At 41.5% G+C, this 18271-nt stretch overlaps 1 protein-coding gene across 1 annotated transcript in view; it reads right to left on the bottom strand.

The window, feature by feature from the left end:
* LOC126259370 (aldehyde dehydrogenase 1A1-like) overlaps window positions 1–18271 on the bottom strand; it is a 107940-nt gene that overhangs the window by 28939 nt on the left and 60730 nt on the right. The window contains exon 7 of the mRNA XM_049956110.1: window positions 10507–10609. Coding sequence (XP_049812067.1) covers window positions 10507–10609 — 103 coding nt within the window. The remainder of the gene's footprint in view (window positions 1–10506; window positions 10610–18271) is intronic.

Raw genomic sequence — 18271 nt, 5'->3', positions numbered from 1 at the left:
ACAATTGCAGTGCTTAGGCACCTCACCAGTCACCAGATCAAAATTTAACCAGGGATGTTTCCCTAAATATCTTCACAGGCTGCACATAATAGAGACATGTTTCTGCTCTTCTGGAGAAGAAGACACAGATCACACATTCTTTGGGTGCCCCAGACTACATGGAAGTAATAAAATCCTTTTACAAGAATTTTTGAGGCTTGGTAATCCATTGTGACCTGTTTGACAGCTATGTTAGTGACACAGGATCACAGAATTTTCCATGTGATGTACTGATTCACTTTTGATGCAGGTATACACATCTAATACCAACATATCACTGGCAGTTGATTGTACAAAAGTGTTCAACAACATAAGATTTCCAGAATGAGATTTTCACTCTGCAGCGGAGTGTGCGCTGATATGAAACTTCCTGGCAGATTAAAACTGTGTGCCCGACCGAGACTCGAACTCGGGACCTGCCTTTCGCGGGCAAGTGCTCTACCATCTGAGCTGCTGAAGCATGACTCACGCCCGGTACTCACAGCTTTACTTCTGCCAGTATCTCGTCTCCTACCTTCCAAACTTTACAGAAGCTCTCCTGGGAACCTTGCAGAACTAGCACTCCAGAAAGAAAGGATATAGCGGAGACATGGCTTAGCCACAGCCTGGGGGATGTTTCCAGAATGAGATTTTCACTCTGCAGCAGAGTGTGCGCTGATATGATACTTCCTGGCAGATTAAAACTGTGTGCCCGACCGAGACTTGAACTCGGGACCTTTGTCTTCCACGGGCAAGTGCTCTACCATCTGAGCTGCCGAAGCACGACTCACGCCCGGTACTCACAGCTTTACTTCTGCCAGTATCTCGTCTCCTACCTTCCAAACTTTACAGAAGCTCTCCTGCGAACCTTGCAGAACTAGCACTCCTGAAAGAAAGGATATAGCGGAGACATGGCTTAGCCACAGCCTGGAGGATGTTTCCAGAAGTAAAGCTGTGAGTACCAGGCGTGAGTCGTGCTTCAGCAGCTCAGATGGTAGAGCACTTGCCCACGAAAGGCAAAGGTCCTGAGTTCGAGTCTCAGTCGGGCACACAGTTTTAATCTGCCAGGAAGTTTCAACATAAGATTTAACAATGATTATTTGGTGTTGGTCTATCTGTAGATACAATGTGTACTAATACGCAAACAAACAAATATTCTAACACTAATTTTCTGTCAGTACCTGTATGTATTATATAAATATGAGCTGCCTGTATTGTGAAAGCTTAAGGTCAAGGTCATTGTCTCATGATAAAAGGAGTAGTGTTAACAATTCATTTAAGAAGACTCTAAAGTGTAACAAAAGGATAATTTCATCTTTAAAATGAATAGTACACTGTCAAAAGTAAATTTTCAGAAATAAACTGTTTTTTATTTTACAAAAGAAATTCCTTAGTGTTTCATTAAACATCATTAAAACAAGTAAGTAAACAATGTTATATAGTTTTCCTTTATAAAAAGAGTGAAAAAGAGTCAAAACATACTGCTTATATGAGCACTTATAGTATTTTTACTGTTACGTACAAATAAGGTAAGTGCCAAGAATTTGTAAAGATTCTAAAGTGCAGTATGTGACTAAAATGCTTGTTGAAATCAAGGAACAAAAACATAGAACAAACAATTTAACTCTAGAATTACAAATATTTGGAAATATGTAGGAATAAAGGAGTGAACAGAATCATCTAAGCTTGAATGTGCTCACAGTTCAGATATTTGATAAGAGTTTTGGCTTGGCAGCTTTAGTACACATACCTGTCACATTTGATACATATGCATGATGTTTTATTCATCTTTTGTTCTTTGAAGGAAACCTGAATTTGACAGCACTTTCTACTTCCAGGTTGGCCAATGCCAGTGCAAAGTGCCTGGAGGAGGAAATCGGCTGCTCTCTGCAGTTTGTAGGGGCCAGGAAGCTAATCTCCTACTCTGAGGATAAAGTCTCAGTGCAAAATAGTCTTAGGGGTAAATAACTTAAAAACTGTGCCAGCACTGGTCATGGCAAGTTCAAGAAAGTTGTAAAAGACATGCACAACCCATCTATGGTTGCCAGTTTGGACACTGTAGAGTCTAGGTATTTGGTCAATTATATCAGTTCTAGCCTTTGTTTCATTATAAACTTCACTGTTTCTGGAAGTTTCTTCTCAGTATTCCCATTGACCTGATATCCAACTCCCATGTTATTCAGAATAAGGACACTGTTTTTAATTTTTCCATAGGTATAATGTGAGAAAATTGTCACCAAACTTGTACAAGTGTGTTGAATACAGCATGCCGTCTCCACTTTCTGCTGCAGAGGGAACCTCTTTGAGTGATCTCAGAAGAGTCCCAACTAAACTTTCTCCTTTTTGTCTCAGTTGATCTGCCAGTTTCATGGAGGTGAAGAAGTTGTCAGTCGTGATGTTACAATCACAGTTGAGGAATAGTTGTGCCAATTTCATAACGACATGGTGACCAAAGCCCTTGCTTGGATCACAAATTCCATGCTCGCCACAGTGAGGGAATCCATTCAGGAAGTAGCACTTGCCAGCATCACACAAAAATCAGTTTCTTATCCCTTACCTTTCGGGTTTACTCAGCATGTACTGTATGAAGGGGCACCTACATATGCAAGAATACAGTTGTACAACCACAATTATGTTCTCACCTGACTTGTAGCAGGCAATGCAATTGTCAGTAAACAGATTCCATATTTCTGAGCTAAGCAAAATTTATCAGTTTCCTTGCATTGCTTCCTCGATGACATAGAATAAAACCTAAGATGACTGGATGTCACAGGACTGTAGGGAACCAAAAGCAATATGAAGCATCATCTGACCTCCAAGTTTGTATTTCAGGCTATTTTTGTCCTAAACTGTCGTAATATTCTCCAAGATCTTGTGAACAACATTGAAGCACACCCAGAAACTACTTAAGTTTCTGAAAACATGTATTATTGATATAAAATTGTGTTAAACTGTATGTAGGTAAAGAATGACCCACATGGTACTTCAGGTACAACAGATAAATTTTTCATACTTCTAGGTGGGCTAGGGGGATGAAATTTTTGTGAGTTGTATGACCTAATAAATGATTAACAGTCATGAGAGCATTTTTTCCTGCAATGATTATGGATGGATGGGGCCCTTGACAAACCCTCTTGGGTCTGAAATGATCTACATTGTACACCTAGTGTTAAAGAGGTTAAGGAACAGACTGTTGTACTACCGAATGCCGCTTTGGTCAGAAATGATTCTGGCATCTCACCCATGAATTTTACTTTGGAGGTTGTGTTGGTGAGTGATTGTTTGATGACATTTAGGGTTTTCAGATGGAGTCATTATTTTCTGAGGATGGTACAAAGGAATTGGTGATTACCAGAATCATATGCCCTCTTGAAGTCCACAAAGGAACATATAATCAGGTTGTTCCTGAACACTCTGTATTTTAATGTTGTTTTTAAATTGAATATTTGTTCTATATAACTTTGGCCAGTGTGGAAATTGACTTTGGCAGAGGCATGCTGACACAATTTTGTATGTAACTTGCAGAACGGATACTCCTCTATAGTTATTTAAATTGGTTTCATCACATTTCTTGTATGTTGGATGAATTATGTCACATTTCCAGTATTTTGGAAGTTTTTCTGTCTGCTAAATCTCTGCTGTGATTTGTGTGCAAATTCTTCAAGGGAATTTGGCCCAGGATTTTTCAGATCTCCTGAACCTTTGTTATTTTTGGGTATGAAAATATGCCTGTTAATCTCTTCTTGCAAGGGCAGTAGGGATTCATTGTGGGTGTAAGTGAAGATTCCCTTAGGAAATCTTGAGAATGGTTTGGGCAGTTGAGGAGTTCAGAAAAACATTGTGCCAATTCATGGCAGTTTTCCTGATTGATCGAGTTGAGTCTTCCACCTGATTTATTGAAACATAAATTCTGAAGGGTATATCCTCAGATTATTCCTTCGAAAGTCCTATAGAAATCTCATGTACTGTAGTTGTAAACATTTTATTCAGTGGAATCCAGTTGTTCCTTCACATGAATGACTTTTGTCACATATTTCCCGAGTTCACTGAAGTGTCATTAATTTTCTAATGTTTTCTTACTTGTATGCTTAAGAAAGGCCTCTTTATGTTGTTTCAGCACTTTGTCACATTTTGAATCCCACCAGGGTTCTCAGTTCTTTTTCAGTGGGATCAATTATTTAGCCTTTTGTGTGATTTTGGTGTGGAATTTTTCCCAGGTGTTTGCATTGTCTCTTTCCAATTCTTCTTTAAAACAATGTTGGTAGTAATCTCAGACTTTTTGCACATGATGCTTTTACCTGTAATGGAGTACTGCCTAAAAAAGCTGCTCAAATATTCAAACAATGGAAAATCCAGGATGGAATGCAACGATACCAGAGAAGGAAAGTTGCTACTCACCATATAGCAGAGATGCTGAGCTGCGATAGGCACAATAAAAAGATTCACACAATCATAGCTTTCGGCCATTAAGGCCTTTGTCAGCAGTAGACACGCACGCACGCACGCACGCACACACACACACACACACACACACACACACACACACACACGCAAGAGCAACTTGCACACACATCTGCAGTCTCAGTGAGCTGAAACTACACTGTGAGCAGCAGCACCAGTGCATAATGGGAATGGCGACTGGGTGGGGGTAAGGAGGAGGCTGGGGCAGGGAGGGGGTGGGATAGTAAGGTGGGAGTGGCGGACAGTGAAGTGTTGCAGTTTAGACGGAGGGTAGGAGCGAAGGTACAGGGGGTGGGGGGGTGGGGGTAGGTAGTGGAAAGGAGAGAAATAAAAATAAAAATAAAAGAAATTAAAAGACTGAGAGTGGCGGTGAAATGATAGCTGTGTAGTGCTGGAATGGAAACAGGGAGGGGGCTGGATGGGTGAGGACGGTGACTAACAAAGGTTGAGGCCAGGAGGGTTACGGGAATGTAGGATGAATTGCAAGGAAAGTTTCCACCTGTGCAATTCAGAAAAGCTGGTGTTGGTGGGAAGGATCCATATGGCACAGCCTGTGAAGCAGTCATTGATATGAGGGGTATCATGTTTGGCAGTGTGTCCAGCTACAGGGTGGTCCACTTGCTTTTTGGCCTCAGTTTTTCGGTGGCCGTTCATGTGGACAGACAGCTTGTTGGTTGAAACTTCCTGGCAGATTAAAACTGTGTGCCCGACCGAGACTCGAACTCGGGACCTTTGCCTTTCGCGGGCAAGTGCTCTACCAACTGAGCTACCGAAGCACGACTCACGCCCGGTACTCACAGCTTTACTTCTGCCAGTACCTCGTCTCCTACCTTCCAAACTTTACAGAAGCTCTCCTGCGAACCTTGCAGAACTAGCACTCCTGAAAGAAAGGATATTGCGGAGACATGGCTTAGCCACAGCCTGGGGGATGTTTCCAGAACGAGATTTTCACTCTGCAGCGGAGTGTGCGCTGATATGAAACTTCCTGGCAGATTAAAACTGTGTGCCCGACCGAGACTCGAACTCGGGACCTTTGCCTTTCGCGGGCAAGTGCTCTACCAACTGAGCTACCGAAGCACGACTCACGCCCGGTACTCACAGCTTTACTTCTGCCAGTACCTCGTCTCCTACCTTGAGCACTTGCCCGCGAAAGGCAAAGGTCCCGAGTTCGAGTCTCGGTCGGGCACACAGTTTTAATCTGCCAGGAAGTTTCATATCAGCGCACACTCCGCTGCAGAGTGAAAATCTCATTCTGGAAACATCCCCCAGGCTGTGGCTAAGCCATGTCTCCGCAATATCCTTTCTTTCAGGAGTGCTAGTTCTGCAAGGTTCGCAGGAGAGCTTCTGTAAAGTTTGGAAGGTAGGAGACGAGGTACTGGCAGAAGTAAAGCTGTGAGTACCGGGCGTGAGTCGTGCTTCGGTAGCTCAGTTGGTAGAGCACTTGCCCGCGAAAGGCAAAGGTCCCGAGTTCGAGTCTCGGTCGGGCACACAGTTTTAATCTGCCAGGAAGTTTCATATCAGCGCACACTGCACTGCAGAGTGAAAATCTCATTCAGCTTGTTGGTTGTCATGCCTACACAGAATGCAGCACAGTGGTTGCAGCTTAGCTTGTAGATCACATGACTGGTTTCACAGGTTGCCCTGGCTTTGATGTGACAGGTAATGTTAGTGACCGGGCTGGAGTAGGTGGTGGTAGGAGGATGTATGGGACAGGTCTTGCATCTAGGTCTATTACAGGGGTATGAGCCATGAGGTAAGAGATTGGGAGCACGGGTTGTGTAAGGATGGATGAGTATATTGTGTAGGTTTGGTGGACAGCGGAATACCACATTACCTATCACATCTAAGGCAGGGCTACCTGTGAACCAGTCATGTGATCTACAAGCTAAGCTGCAACCACTGTGCTGCATTCTATGTAGGCATGACAACCAACAAGCTGTCTGTCCACATGAACAGCCACCAAAAAACTGTGGCCAAAACCAGGTGGACTACCCTGTAGTTGAACACGCTGCCAAACATGATACCCCTCATCTCAATGACTGCTTCACAGCCTGTGCCATATGGATCATTCACACCAACACCAGCTTTTTTGAATTGTGCAGGTGGGAACTTTCCCTGCAATACATCCTACGTTCCTGTAACCCACCTGGCCTCAACCTTTGTTAGTCACTGTCCTCACCCATCCCGCTCCCTCCCTTTTCCCATTCCAGCATTACACAGTCGTCATTTTATCGCCACCCCCAGTCTTTTAATTTCTTTTATTTTTATTGTTATTTCCCTCCTTTCCACTACTTACCCCCTCCCCCCTCCGCACCTTCTCTCCTAACCTCAGTCTAAACTGCAACACATCACTGTCTGCCACTCCCACCTTACTATCCCTCCCCTTATCCACCCCAGCCTCCTCCTTATCCCCACCCAGTCGCCACTCCCATCATGCACTGGTGCTGCTGCTCGCAGTGTAGTTTCAGCTCTCTCAGACTGCAGATGTGTGTGCAAGGTGCACTTGCGGGTGTGTGTGTGTGTGTGTGTGTGTGTGTGTGTGTGTGTGTGTGTGTGTGTGTCTAGTGCTGACAAAGGCCTTAATGGCCAAAAGCTATGATTGTGTGAATCTTTTTAATGTACCTATCGCAGCTCAGCATCTCCGCTATATGGTGAGTAGCAACTTTCCTTCTCCCATATTGCTCAAACATTCAGTTAGATATTCATAAGCTTTCAAAGTGGTGCAAAGATTGACAATTTTTTTAAATGTTCATATATGTGAAACTTTACACATCATATCGTATCTGTTTGGGACTCTACTGTACCACATTCCAGGCATGTATTGTGGGCTGCTGCCTTGCCAGGAGACCATGGCTAAGCAGCTTACAGCAGCATAGCTCACTGAACTGTGTACAAGCCTAACCTCACATGATTCAGGGTGTTTGTGTCTTGCCTTCACACAGCCTCCACATCATCCAGCGGCACCAGCCTTGCAAATAGGCATTGTGACTATTCTGGTGGAGAGCACTGAAGTCAGGACATCACATCCTTAAGCCACGCTGTGTGTCCACTCCGTGCCATGTGAGAATCCCTCTACTGTAGAGTATTTTGGCCACTGCCAGACCACACTATGACCAATACCACTGTGGGCTTCACACTGGTCACACTAGCAGCCCACTAATCACAGTCACCACCTTCACATCACTGACACTGTGTGAGACCATTATCCTCTGCTCTCATGCACCAGGCCTCAGTGAACATTGTTTTTCTGACAGCTATCATTGTCGAGCCACCACCTCCGCCATCCACTGATGCTCGTCGCCCCAGGAGCATCATCATTCCATCAGCAGCTATCATCACTGAACCAGTTCCTCCATCTCCTCCATCATCTGCTGACACCAAACATCCCAGAAGTATTGTTGTCCTACCAGTTGCTATCATTTTCAAACTATGCCTCTGACAATAGTCAACTGCTGATATCCTGGAGGCCCATTGTATGCAAGGGCACACTCTGTGTGCCAGGTTGGATCCTACCGTCTATCATTCTTGGCCCCTTCTGCTCTGCCAGCCCCTACTTCATCAAGTAGGCACATCCATGCCAAATGTCTCAGAAAGACAGTTCTGTTTCTTTTGGCATTGTGTGGACATATGTTTCAGACACTGCATTTGAGTTCTGTTCTTACATCAGTAATAAACAGTTGTTGTGGCACTTGCACATTTCCTTGGAAGTCTGTAGTACCTGCTGCCGCCACCTCCACCACTGTGGTGGCCACCTCCAACACCTTTGACCCCTGTACAGCCATCCCTGTCATTTCTCTGGTGTTGTCCTGGGCACTTATGGAGATGCTTTCACCTCCACCAACCCCAACTCTGCTTGCCGCCATCTCAGTCACAGCCACCCCTGCACCAGTGCTGGGCTAGACACTTCCAGAGATGCCTTCACCTCTGTCATTCCCAATGCTGCTCACTACTGGCTCACTTGCAGCCACCCCTGCTGAGTGTAGGCTCAGGCAACTGCAGGAATATCTTCAATTCCACTGCTCCTGATGCTGCTCACTATCACCCCTTTCACAGCTGCCTCAGGTGTTGGGCACTCACAGTCTGAAGACTTCTCTCTTCTGTTCCATGTTGCTCCCTCATTTGGCTGCACAGGTTGCAACTCTCTGTCATTGTGCTTTGGGTTTGGTGTTCATGGAAATGTTGCTGCAAACATCAGGCAATGCCAGGTTTTGCCCTGTCACCATCCCCAGCTACCAGATGGTCTTTATCTATGTTAACCCTTTCTGTCTATGGTTTTTCAAGTTCCTGGTTGAGACAGCATTTTGTCAATAACATCAGATGCCTCATTGGTCCATCAGCATCCTTGCACCTGTATTAGTCACCATTGATTGAGTGTTGCTCTCATCTGCCGCTGACACCTACTCAAGTTGTTGCCAACTCTCCAATCCCAGGGCACCTCCTTCTGGTGTCCAGTATTTGAGCTGGCTGCACTACCTACTAAGGGGAGATGGGGTGATATGTATTGCACTGGACTGTACTGGATGCCATGCCTTGCTGCATATCATCACACTGACAACTACCATCATCAATGCATTTTTTCTGACATCGACTGATGCCAAACGTCTCAGAAGCATTGTTTTCCCACCAGCAGCTATCATTGCTGAGCCATCGTCACTGACATCCACCGATGCCCAACGTCCTAGAAGTATCTTTTTCCCATTGACCACTACTGTCATTGAGCTATGCCTCTGACACCCACCAATTTCTGACATCCTGAAACCCCATTGCCCTCAAGGACACACTCCAACTGCTAGGTTGGATCATACCATCAGTCATCCTCAGCCCCTTCTGTTCTGTCACCTATTCATCAGGAGAGATATCTCTGTTTGTATTTACATAGTGTGCACATTCATCCACAGACATTGTATCAGAGTTCTGTTCTTATATTGATAATAAACAGTTGTTGTGACATTTGCACATTTTACCTGTAGTCGGTAGCATCCCTAGGCCAATCAACTCATACAAACATCTGGTTGTAGCAGTAAGTGGAGAAATGAAATAGAATGATCAAATAGGCTCAGACATTGGTAGATCAGGTGCAGACTTTGGTTTAGTGGTAGAATATTACAGAAATGCAGTCAGTCTACAAAGCAGTTTGTTTAAAAACCACTTGTATAATCTATACTAGACTACTGCTCAAGTGTATGGGGCCTGTATCAGACAGAACTAAAAGGCAATATTGAATGGATACAAAGGAGGGCAGCATAAATGGTCAAATGTTTGTTTGGGCCATGGGAAAGCTCCACAGGGATCCTGAAAAACTGAACTGGCGAACACTTGAAGATGGACGCAAACTAACCTGTGAAAGCCTACATGCAAAGTTTCAAAAATCAGGTTCAAGTGAGGAATCGTAGAATATACTGCAACCCCATACATACCACTCCCATAGTGACTGCAAAGACAAAATTAGACAAATTGCAATGCAAACAAAGGCATTTAAACAATTTTTCTTCCTGTGCTCCATACATGATTGGCACAGAAAGATGCCCTAATAACTGACAAAATGGGAAGAATCCTCAGCGAAACATTTCACTGTGGTTGCCCGAGTATGGATGGAGATGTAGAACAACAATCACAAGGGTATTTGAACTGTTATGTCAATAAAAATCAGCTCAAGATATAGCCTCTTTACTGTAGATCTAGCCAAGTCAAATAATACCAACTAAAGAACTTTCCATAAATTGAATTGACTGCAGAATGTGAAAGATGAGATTGATCTCATATTACATCTAGAAAATTAAACAAAATAAATACATTTGCTAGAAATATGTCTAAATTTAGGACATGGATTGTTCAAGAACAGGCTGCCTCTGCAGAATGTAATGAAATAGAACATGAGATTTCAATTTCCTGTATTTATGTACTTCATGCTAACACTTAAAGAAAGGATACTTCAAATAGTAGTAAAACATTCAAATAATCATAAAAATAACTTTATCTTACTTACTTACATACACACATTTAAAGTAAATATTTTACTTTACTCACTGTCAGCATCGGGAAGTATTATCAAAGGACTTTTACCACCCAGCTCCAATGAGACTTTCTTCAGGTTAGACTGTGCTGCTGCTGCCATAATAGATTTTCCAACCTAAACAAAATTTCACTATTTTTTATGATTTATTGTAATCTTAAACTTTACTGCACAACACTTACAGGTGCAGTCAGGCACCCTCACTTCATATTTAAATATGACTGTCAATGAGAAAGTTTACTTATTTATTCACAACAAAAAATAACAACATCCCCTCAAGAACACTCACACATACACATGTAAAACAGACAGACACAAAGTCACAAGCACTTTATTTAAAATCAGTCTTGTAATCCACATCAATGAGGCTCTGTCACTAGTAAAGAACATTCACAACAGTTTAAAAGTTTACACTGGACCATGAGAGAAACACACATCAATGCTTTCTGGAGATATGAAGTATTAGAACTGCCATTTACTAGCTGTTATCAGTTTCATGACATTGGACTTCACCCCCTTTTTAGCTTCTCTTGTTGATTGTCATGTAATGGACATAAATACAGGGTGATTCAAAAAGAATACCACAACTTTAAAAATGTGTATTTAATGAAAGAAACATAATATAACCTTCTGTTATACATCATTACAAAGAGTATTTAAAAAGTTTTTTTTCACTCAAAAACAAGTTCAGAGATGTTCAATATGGCCCCCTCCAGACACTCGAGCAATATCAACCCGATACTCCAACTCGTTCCACACTCTCTGTAGCATATCAGGCGTAACAGTTTGGATAGCTGCTGTTATTTCTCATTTCAAATCATCAATAGTGGCTGGGAGAGGTGGCCGAAACACCATATCCTTAACATACCCCCATAAGAAAAAATCGCAGGGGGTAATATCAGGGCTTCTTGGAGGCCAGTGATGAAGTGCTCTGTCACGGGCTGCCTGGCAGCCGATCCATCGCCTCGGGTAGTAGACGTTCAGGTAGTTATGGACAGATAAGTGCCAATGTGGTGGCGCTCCATCCTGCTGAAATATGAATTGTTGTGCTTCTTGTTCGAGCTGAGGGAACAGCCAATTCTCTAACATCTCCAGATACTGTAGTCCAGTTACAGTAGCCCCTTCGAAGAAAAAGGGACCAAAAACTTTATTGGCTGAAATGGCACAGAAAACGTTCACCTTAGGCGAGTCACGTTCATACTGAGTTGTTTCCTGTGGATTCTCAGTGCCCCATATACAGACATTGTGACGGTTGACTTTCCCATTAGTGTGGAAAGTTGCTTCATTACTAAACACAATCTTTGAAACGAAAGATTCATCTGTTTCCATTTGAGCAAGGATAAAATCACAGAAATTGATTCTTTTAATCTTATCAGCTGCAGACAGTGCTTGAACCAATTTCAGACGATAAGGTTTCATAACTAACCTTTTTCGTAGGACTCTCCATACAGTTGATTGAGGAATTTGCAGCTCTCTGCTAGCTCTGCGAGTCGATTTTCCTGGGCTGCGAACAAATGCTTGCTGGATGCGTGCTACATTTTCATCACTCGTTCTCGGCCGTCCAGAACTTTTCCCTTTGCACAAACACCCATCCTCTGTAAACTGTTTATACCAACGTTTAATACACCACCTATCAGGAGGTTTAACACCATACTTCGTTCGAAATGCACGCTGAACAACTGTCGTCGATTCACTTCTGCCGTACTCAATAACACAAAAAGCTTTCTGTTGAGCGGTCGCCATCGTAGCATCAACTGACGCTGACTCCTAGTCAACAGCACCTCAAGCGAACAAATGTACAACTAAATGAAACTTTATAGCTCCCTTAATTCACCGACAGATAGTGCTTAGCTCTGCCTTTTGTCATTGCAGAGTTTTAAATTCCTAAAGTTGTGGTATTCTTTTTGAATCACCCTGTATATTGCTCCTCACTAAAATTATTTAAATGTTTTCTTTCATTTTGTGTGTCTAGTTGAACTTCCTTAAGCACTGTTTTTGGAAAATAGTGAAAAGTCGTGGAAGCCAAAGTATATTTTTGCTGACAATCCTCTGAGCACAAATTACAAAAGGCTTCCCTTGTATCTTTTTTGTGTTATCTGGTCACAAAATTAGTTGGAATAATAGTTGATAAAGACTGTAGTTATGGTGAAACATATGGACAATGTGAAAAGCAAAAACAAAAATCTCTCATGTTGCCCATCACCATTAAATTTCTAATCGTGTACTATTAAAAATATTATTTTTAATTTCTCATATTTAATTCATTTTTTATGTCCTTAAGTAATGTTTGCTTACAAATTCTTTGTTCCCAAAACAGTGCATTGGTTGACACTAGTTGTCACCATGCTGATATCTAGTTTTTCATAAAACATTTAACATATGTCTCATCATTGGCATTGTTTTGAGTCCTCTGCTGTGAAATTTGTAGTCAATTCCAGCATTTAAACATGAGTGTAGGAAGTTATTTAGTGAATTTTGATTACATTTGTAGTGATATGTCATTGCTGATGGTGGTGGTAAGCAATACAGTCCACATAAGCAAGCAAGAGACATAATTTGTAGGAAAATGCTTTCTTCAAGCACAAAACATGTACACACAGACTGCAACTGGCAACAATGTCGACCCCACCCATGTGTCATCTGTGTGAATTGTCATCATTTGTGATTTGGAGTTAAGTGGATGTGTATATTTTGAGACCAAAATGCAACAGGCTGTAAGTAATTCCATAAAGTGACAACAAAAGAGAACTGCTGAATGTCTCAGTACTGGCTAAATTACAGTCAAATAATTTTTAAGAAATATCAACAGACTGAAATGCTGTCTCTAGCCAAAAGAAATTTCAGCTGGTTATTTTCACTCAGGGGAATGGGTTGGGTGGGAGAGAGTAATTGGGAGGATGGGGGGAATAAAATCCCTGTCTACTCCCTGTCTTCTATGTGAGAAAATAGTTTCCAACAGTAGCAGATATACTGGAAAGTTGAAAATGCAAGCAACAGATTTTTCTTATATGAGTAGCATAATCTTTGCATGTAAAACTCAGATTTTTAACACAACAATATACTTTTTATCAAAATATTTATTTTGATGTTAAAACAGAAATTTTAAAAAATGCTTTATGCAACAAGAAATGGAAGTGGCTCTCTCATACGAAGTGTGCAGGAGTGAAATGACTGGAAAGATAGAAATCAGACACAGTCTGCTCCTGCAAAGATAACAGAGATAGAACCTAATAGGGTTTAAAGGACATGGTTGGAAAGTTATACAACAGATCCATGATTGTAAGTGATGAAAACCTGTGTCACACAATAATAAATTCAGTCCCATGCAACTCATGCATTTAATGGAATATTGGTTTGATTACTGAATGGTTGTAAAAGAGTAATCTAAAGCTCTTATCTAAATTCATGTGTTAAAATGAATTTATGAAAGCATTGTACTTGAATGTGGATGCCCCCATTCCAAGTCAAGAATTCCTTTTGAGAATCTATTGTGCTCAGTGGATAAAGATATTAAACATCTGCCTGTCAGTGGTCAACCCTGAGTTCTATGTCATTTGACTGATTTAGGAATTTGTCAAGAGCAAGGAAAGACTAGAGAACAAGCCATTTAAGTTCACTCAATCTAGAGCTGCATTTCTCTGCTCTGCATAGTGGTTTCCAAAGCAACTCATGGGATTAAGTGTGTCATGTATACAAACATGAAAATACATGCACAAAGAAATCATTATGTAGACATTGCACCAGAACCATATGAAATGAAGCAGGTAGATATGACAGGGTGAGGCCACATGCAGCAGGGAAAGTAATTATGGAAGATTTCTTTGATTTATCACTCTGTCAGTCAAAAGTTATTCCATCTAATCACTGTACACCATACTTCAATTTATGTTTTACTGTTACACATGTGCAATTCATTTCCTTACTCATTTGTTGAGAACAATGTGCATTTCAGGTCGTCATATGCTGTTACTCATTTAGTGCTTCTTACCATGTAGGCCCCCCCCCCCCCTTCCCCCCCTCCATGAACCTTGCCGTTGGTGGGGAGGCTTGCATGCCTCAGCGATACAGATAGCCCAACCGTAGGTGCAACCACAACAGAGGGTTATCTGTTGAGAGGCCAGACAAACGTGTGGTTCCTGAAGAGGAGCAGCAGCCTTTTCAGTAGTTGCAGGGGCAACAGTCTGGATGATTGCCTGATCTGGCCTTGTAACACTAACCAAAATGGCCTTGCTGTGCTGGTACTGTGAACAGCTGAAAGTGAGGGGAAACTACACAGCCGTAATTTTTCCCGAGGGCATGCAGCTTTACTGTATGGTTAAATGATGATGGCACCTCTTGGGTAAAATATTCTGGAAGTAAAATAGTCCCCCATTCAGATCTCCGGGTGGGACTACTCAGGAGGACATTGTTATCAGGAGAAAGAAAACTGGCGTTCTCTGGATCGGGGCGTGGAATGTCAGATCCCTTAATCGGGCAGGTAGGTTAGAAAATTTAAAAAGGGAAATGAATAGGTTAAAGTTAGATATAGTGGGAATTAGTGAAGTTCGGTGGCAGAAGGAACAAGAATTCTGGTCAGGTGAATATAGGGTTATAAATACAAAATCAAATACAGGTAATGCAGGAGTAGGTTTAATAATGAATAGGAAAATAGGAATGGGGGTAAGCTTCTACAAACAGCATAGTGAACGCGTATTTGTGGCCAAGATAGATACAAAGCCCACACCTACCACAGTAGTAGAAGTTTACTATATATGCCAACTAGCTCCGCAGATGGCGAAGAGATTGATGAAATGTATGATGAGACAAAAGAAATTATTCAGATACTGAAGGGAGGTGAAAATTTAATAGTCATGGGTGACTGGAATTCGATAGTAGGAAAAGGGAGAGAAGGAAATGTAGTAGGTGAATATGGATTGGAGGGAAGAAATGAAAGAGGAAGCTGCCTGGTAGAATTTTGCACAGAGCATAACTTACTCATAGCTAACACTTGGTTCAAGAATCATGAAAGAAGGTTGTATACATGGAAGAAGCCTGGAGATACTAGAAGGTGTCAGATAGATTATATAATGGTAAGACAGAGATTTAGGAACCAGGTTTTAAATTGTAAGACAATTTGAGGGGCAGACGTGGACTCTGACCACAATCTATTGGTTATGAACTGTAGATTAAAACTGAAGAAACTGCAAAAAGGTGGGAATTTGAGGAGATGGGACCTGGATAAACTGAAAGAACCAGAGGTTGTAGAGAGCTTCAGGGAGAGCATTAGGGAATGATTGACAAGAATGGGGAAAGAAATACAGTAGAAGATGAATGGGTAGCTTTGAGAGACAAAATAGTGAAGGTAGCAGAGGATCAAGTAGGTAAAAAGACTAGGGCCAATAGAAATCTTTGGGTACCAGAAGAGATATTGAATTTAATTGATGAAAGGAGAAAATATAAAAATGCAGTTAATGAAGCAGGCAAAATGGAATACAAATGTCTCAAACATGAGATCCACAGGAAGTGCAAAATGGCTAAGCAGGGATGACTAGAGGACAAATGTAAGGATATACAGGCACATATCACTAGGGGTAAGAGAGATACTGCCTACAGGAAAATTAAAGAGACCTTTGGAGGAAAGAGAACCACTTGTATGAATATCAAGAGCTCAGAGAGAACCCAGTTCCAACCAAAGAAGGGAAAGCAGGAAGGAGGTGGAAGGAGTATATAGAGGGTCTATACAAGGGCGATGTTCTTGAGGACAATATTATAGAAATGGAAGAGAATGTAGATGAAGATGATATAGGAGATATGATACTGCGTGAAGAGTTTGACAGAGCACTGAAAGACCTAAGTCAAAACAAGGCCCCGGGAGTAGACAACATTCCATTAGAACTACTGACAGTCTTGGGAGAGCCAGGCCTAACAAAACTCTACCATCTGGTGAGCAAGATGTATGAGACAGGAGAAATACCCTCCGACTTAAAGAAGAATATAATAATTCCAATCCCAAAGAAAGCAGGTGATGACAGATGTGAAAATTACCCAACTATCAGTTTAATAAGCCATGGCTGCAAAATACTAACACAAATTCTTTACAGATGACTGGAAAAACTGGTAGAAGCCGACCTTGGGGAAGATCAGTTTGGATTCCCTAGAAATATTGGAACATGTGAGGCAATACTGACCCTGCGACTTATCTTAGAAAATAGATTAAGAAAAGCCAAACCTATGTTTCTAGCATTTATAGACTTAGAGAAAGCTTTTGACAATGTTGGCTGGAATACTCTCTTTCAAATTCTGAAGGTGGCAGGGATAAAATACAGGGAGCAAAAGGCTATTTACAATTTGTACAGAAACCAGATGCCAGTTATAAGAGTCCAGGGGTATGTAAGGGAAGCAATGGTTGGGAAGGGAGTAAGACAGGGTTGTAGCCTATCCCCAATGTTATTCAATCTGTATATTGAGCAAGCAGTAAAGGAAACAAAAGAAAAATTTGGAGTTGGAATTAAAATCAACGGAGAAGAAATAAAAACTTTGAGGTTCGCCGATGACATTGTAATTCTGTCAGAGACAGCAAAGGACCTGGAAGAGCAGCTGAATTGAATGGACAGTGTCTTAGAAGGAGGATAGAAGATGAACATCAACAAAAGCAAAACGAGAAGAATGGAATGTAGTCAAATTAAATTGGGTGATGCTGCGGGAATTAGATTAGAAAATGAGATGCTTAAAGTAGTAAATGAGTTTTGCTATTTGGGGAGCAAAATAACTGATGATGGTCAAAGTAGAGAGGATATAAAATGTAGACTGGCAATGGCAAGGAAAGCGTTTCCGAAGAAGAGAAATTTGTTAACATCGAGTATAGATTTAAGTGTCAGGAAGTATTTGTATGGAGTTTAACCGTGTATGGAAGTGAAATGTGGATGATAAATAGTTTAGACAAGAATAGAATAGAAGCTTTTGAAATGTGGTGCAATAGAAGAATGCTGAAGATTAGATGGATAGATCACATAACTAATGAGGAGGTATTGAATAGAATTGGAGAGAAGAGAAATTTGTGGGACAACTTGACTAGAAGAAGGGATTGGTTGGTAGGGCATATTCTGAGGCATCAAGGGATCACAAATTTAGCATTGGAGGGCACCATGGAGGGTAAAAATCGTAGAGGGAGACCAAGAGATGAATACACTAAACAGATTCAGAAGGATGTAGGTTGCAGTAGGTACTGGGAGATGAAGAACCTTGCACAGGGTAGAGTAGCATGGAGAGCTGCATCAAACCAGTCTCTGGACAACAACAACAACCATGTAGGTTTCTAGCTGTCTAGATACAGTAGTTACTAAGAGAAAGACTGATAGTGTGAAGGAAGAGAACAAAACTCTACCACTGGTGGGACATGAAATTATTGAGCATTATAATAGTGTCAGCCTGTAACCTTGACAACTACATTAACCTCAGACCCATAAATTGCTTCCAGAGGGTAAGTGCTTTACAAATTCATAATTGGCATTTATTCACCAGGAAGATATATGATTTTACCAAGAAAAGTTCAAATGTCCCAGTTGAATTTTTTCTGCAACAATACCAATGATTATATTCTCACTCACAGCCAACAGTTTTTTGTCTTACTGCAGTAATAACAACTAATTGGAAAACAAAACATATTTGCAGAAAAGAGAGAAGGGTCTTGTCTTTGAATTGTGTACAGGCAATTATTTACAAAAATATGGCCTGACTTTCATGGCTCTTGAGAAGCAAAGGACATGAAAAATCACACTTTCCTATAATTATCTTTGATTA

Source organism: Schistocerca nitens, chromosome 5, assembly GCF_023898315.1.
Source record: "Schistocerca nitens isolate TAMUIC-IGC-003100 chromosome 5, iqSchNite1.1, whole genome shotgun sequence".
Lineage (NCBI taxonomy): Eukaryota > Metazoa > Arthropoda > Insecta > Orthoptera > Acrididae > Schistocerca > Schistocerca nitens.
Note: the sequence above shows the minus strand (reverse complement) of the source record. Positions and strands in the feature narration are given on the sequence as shown.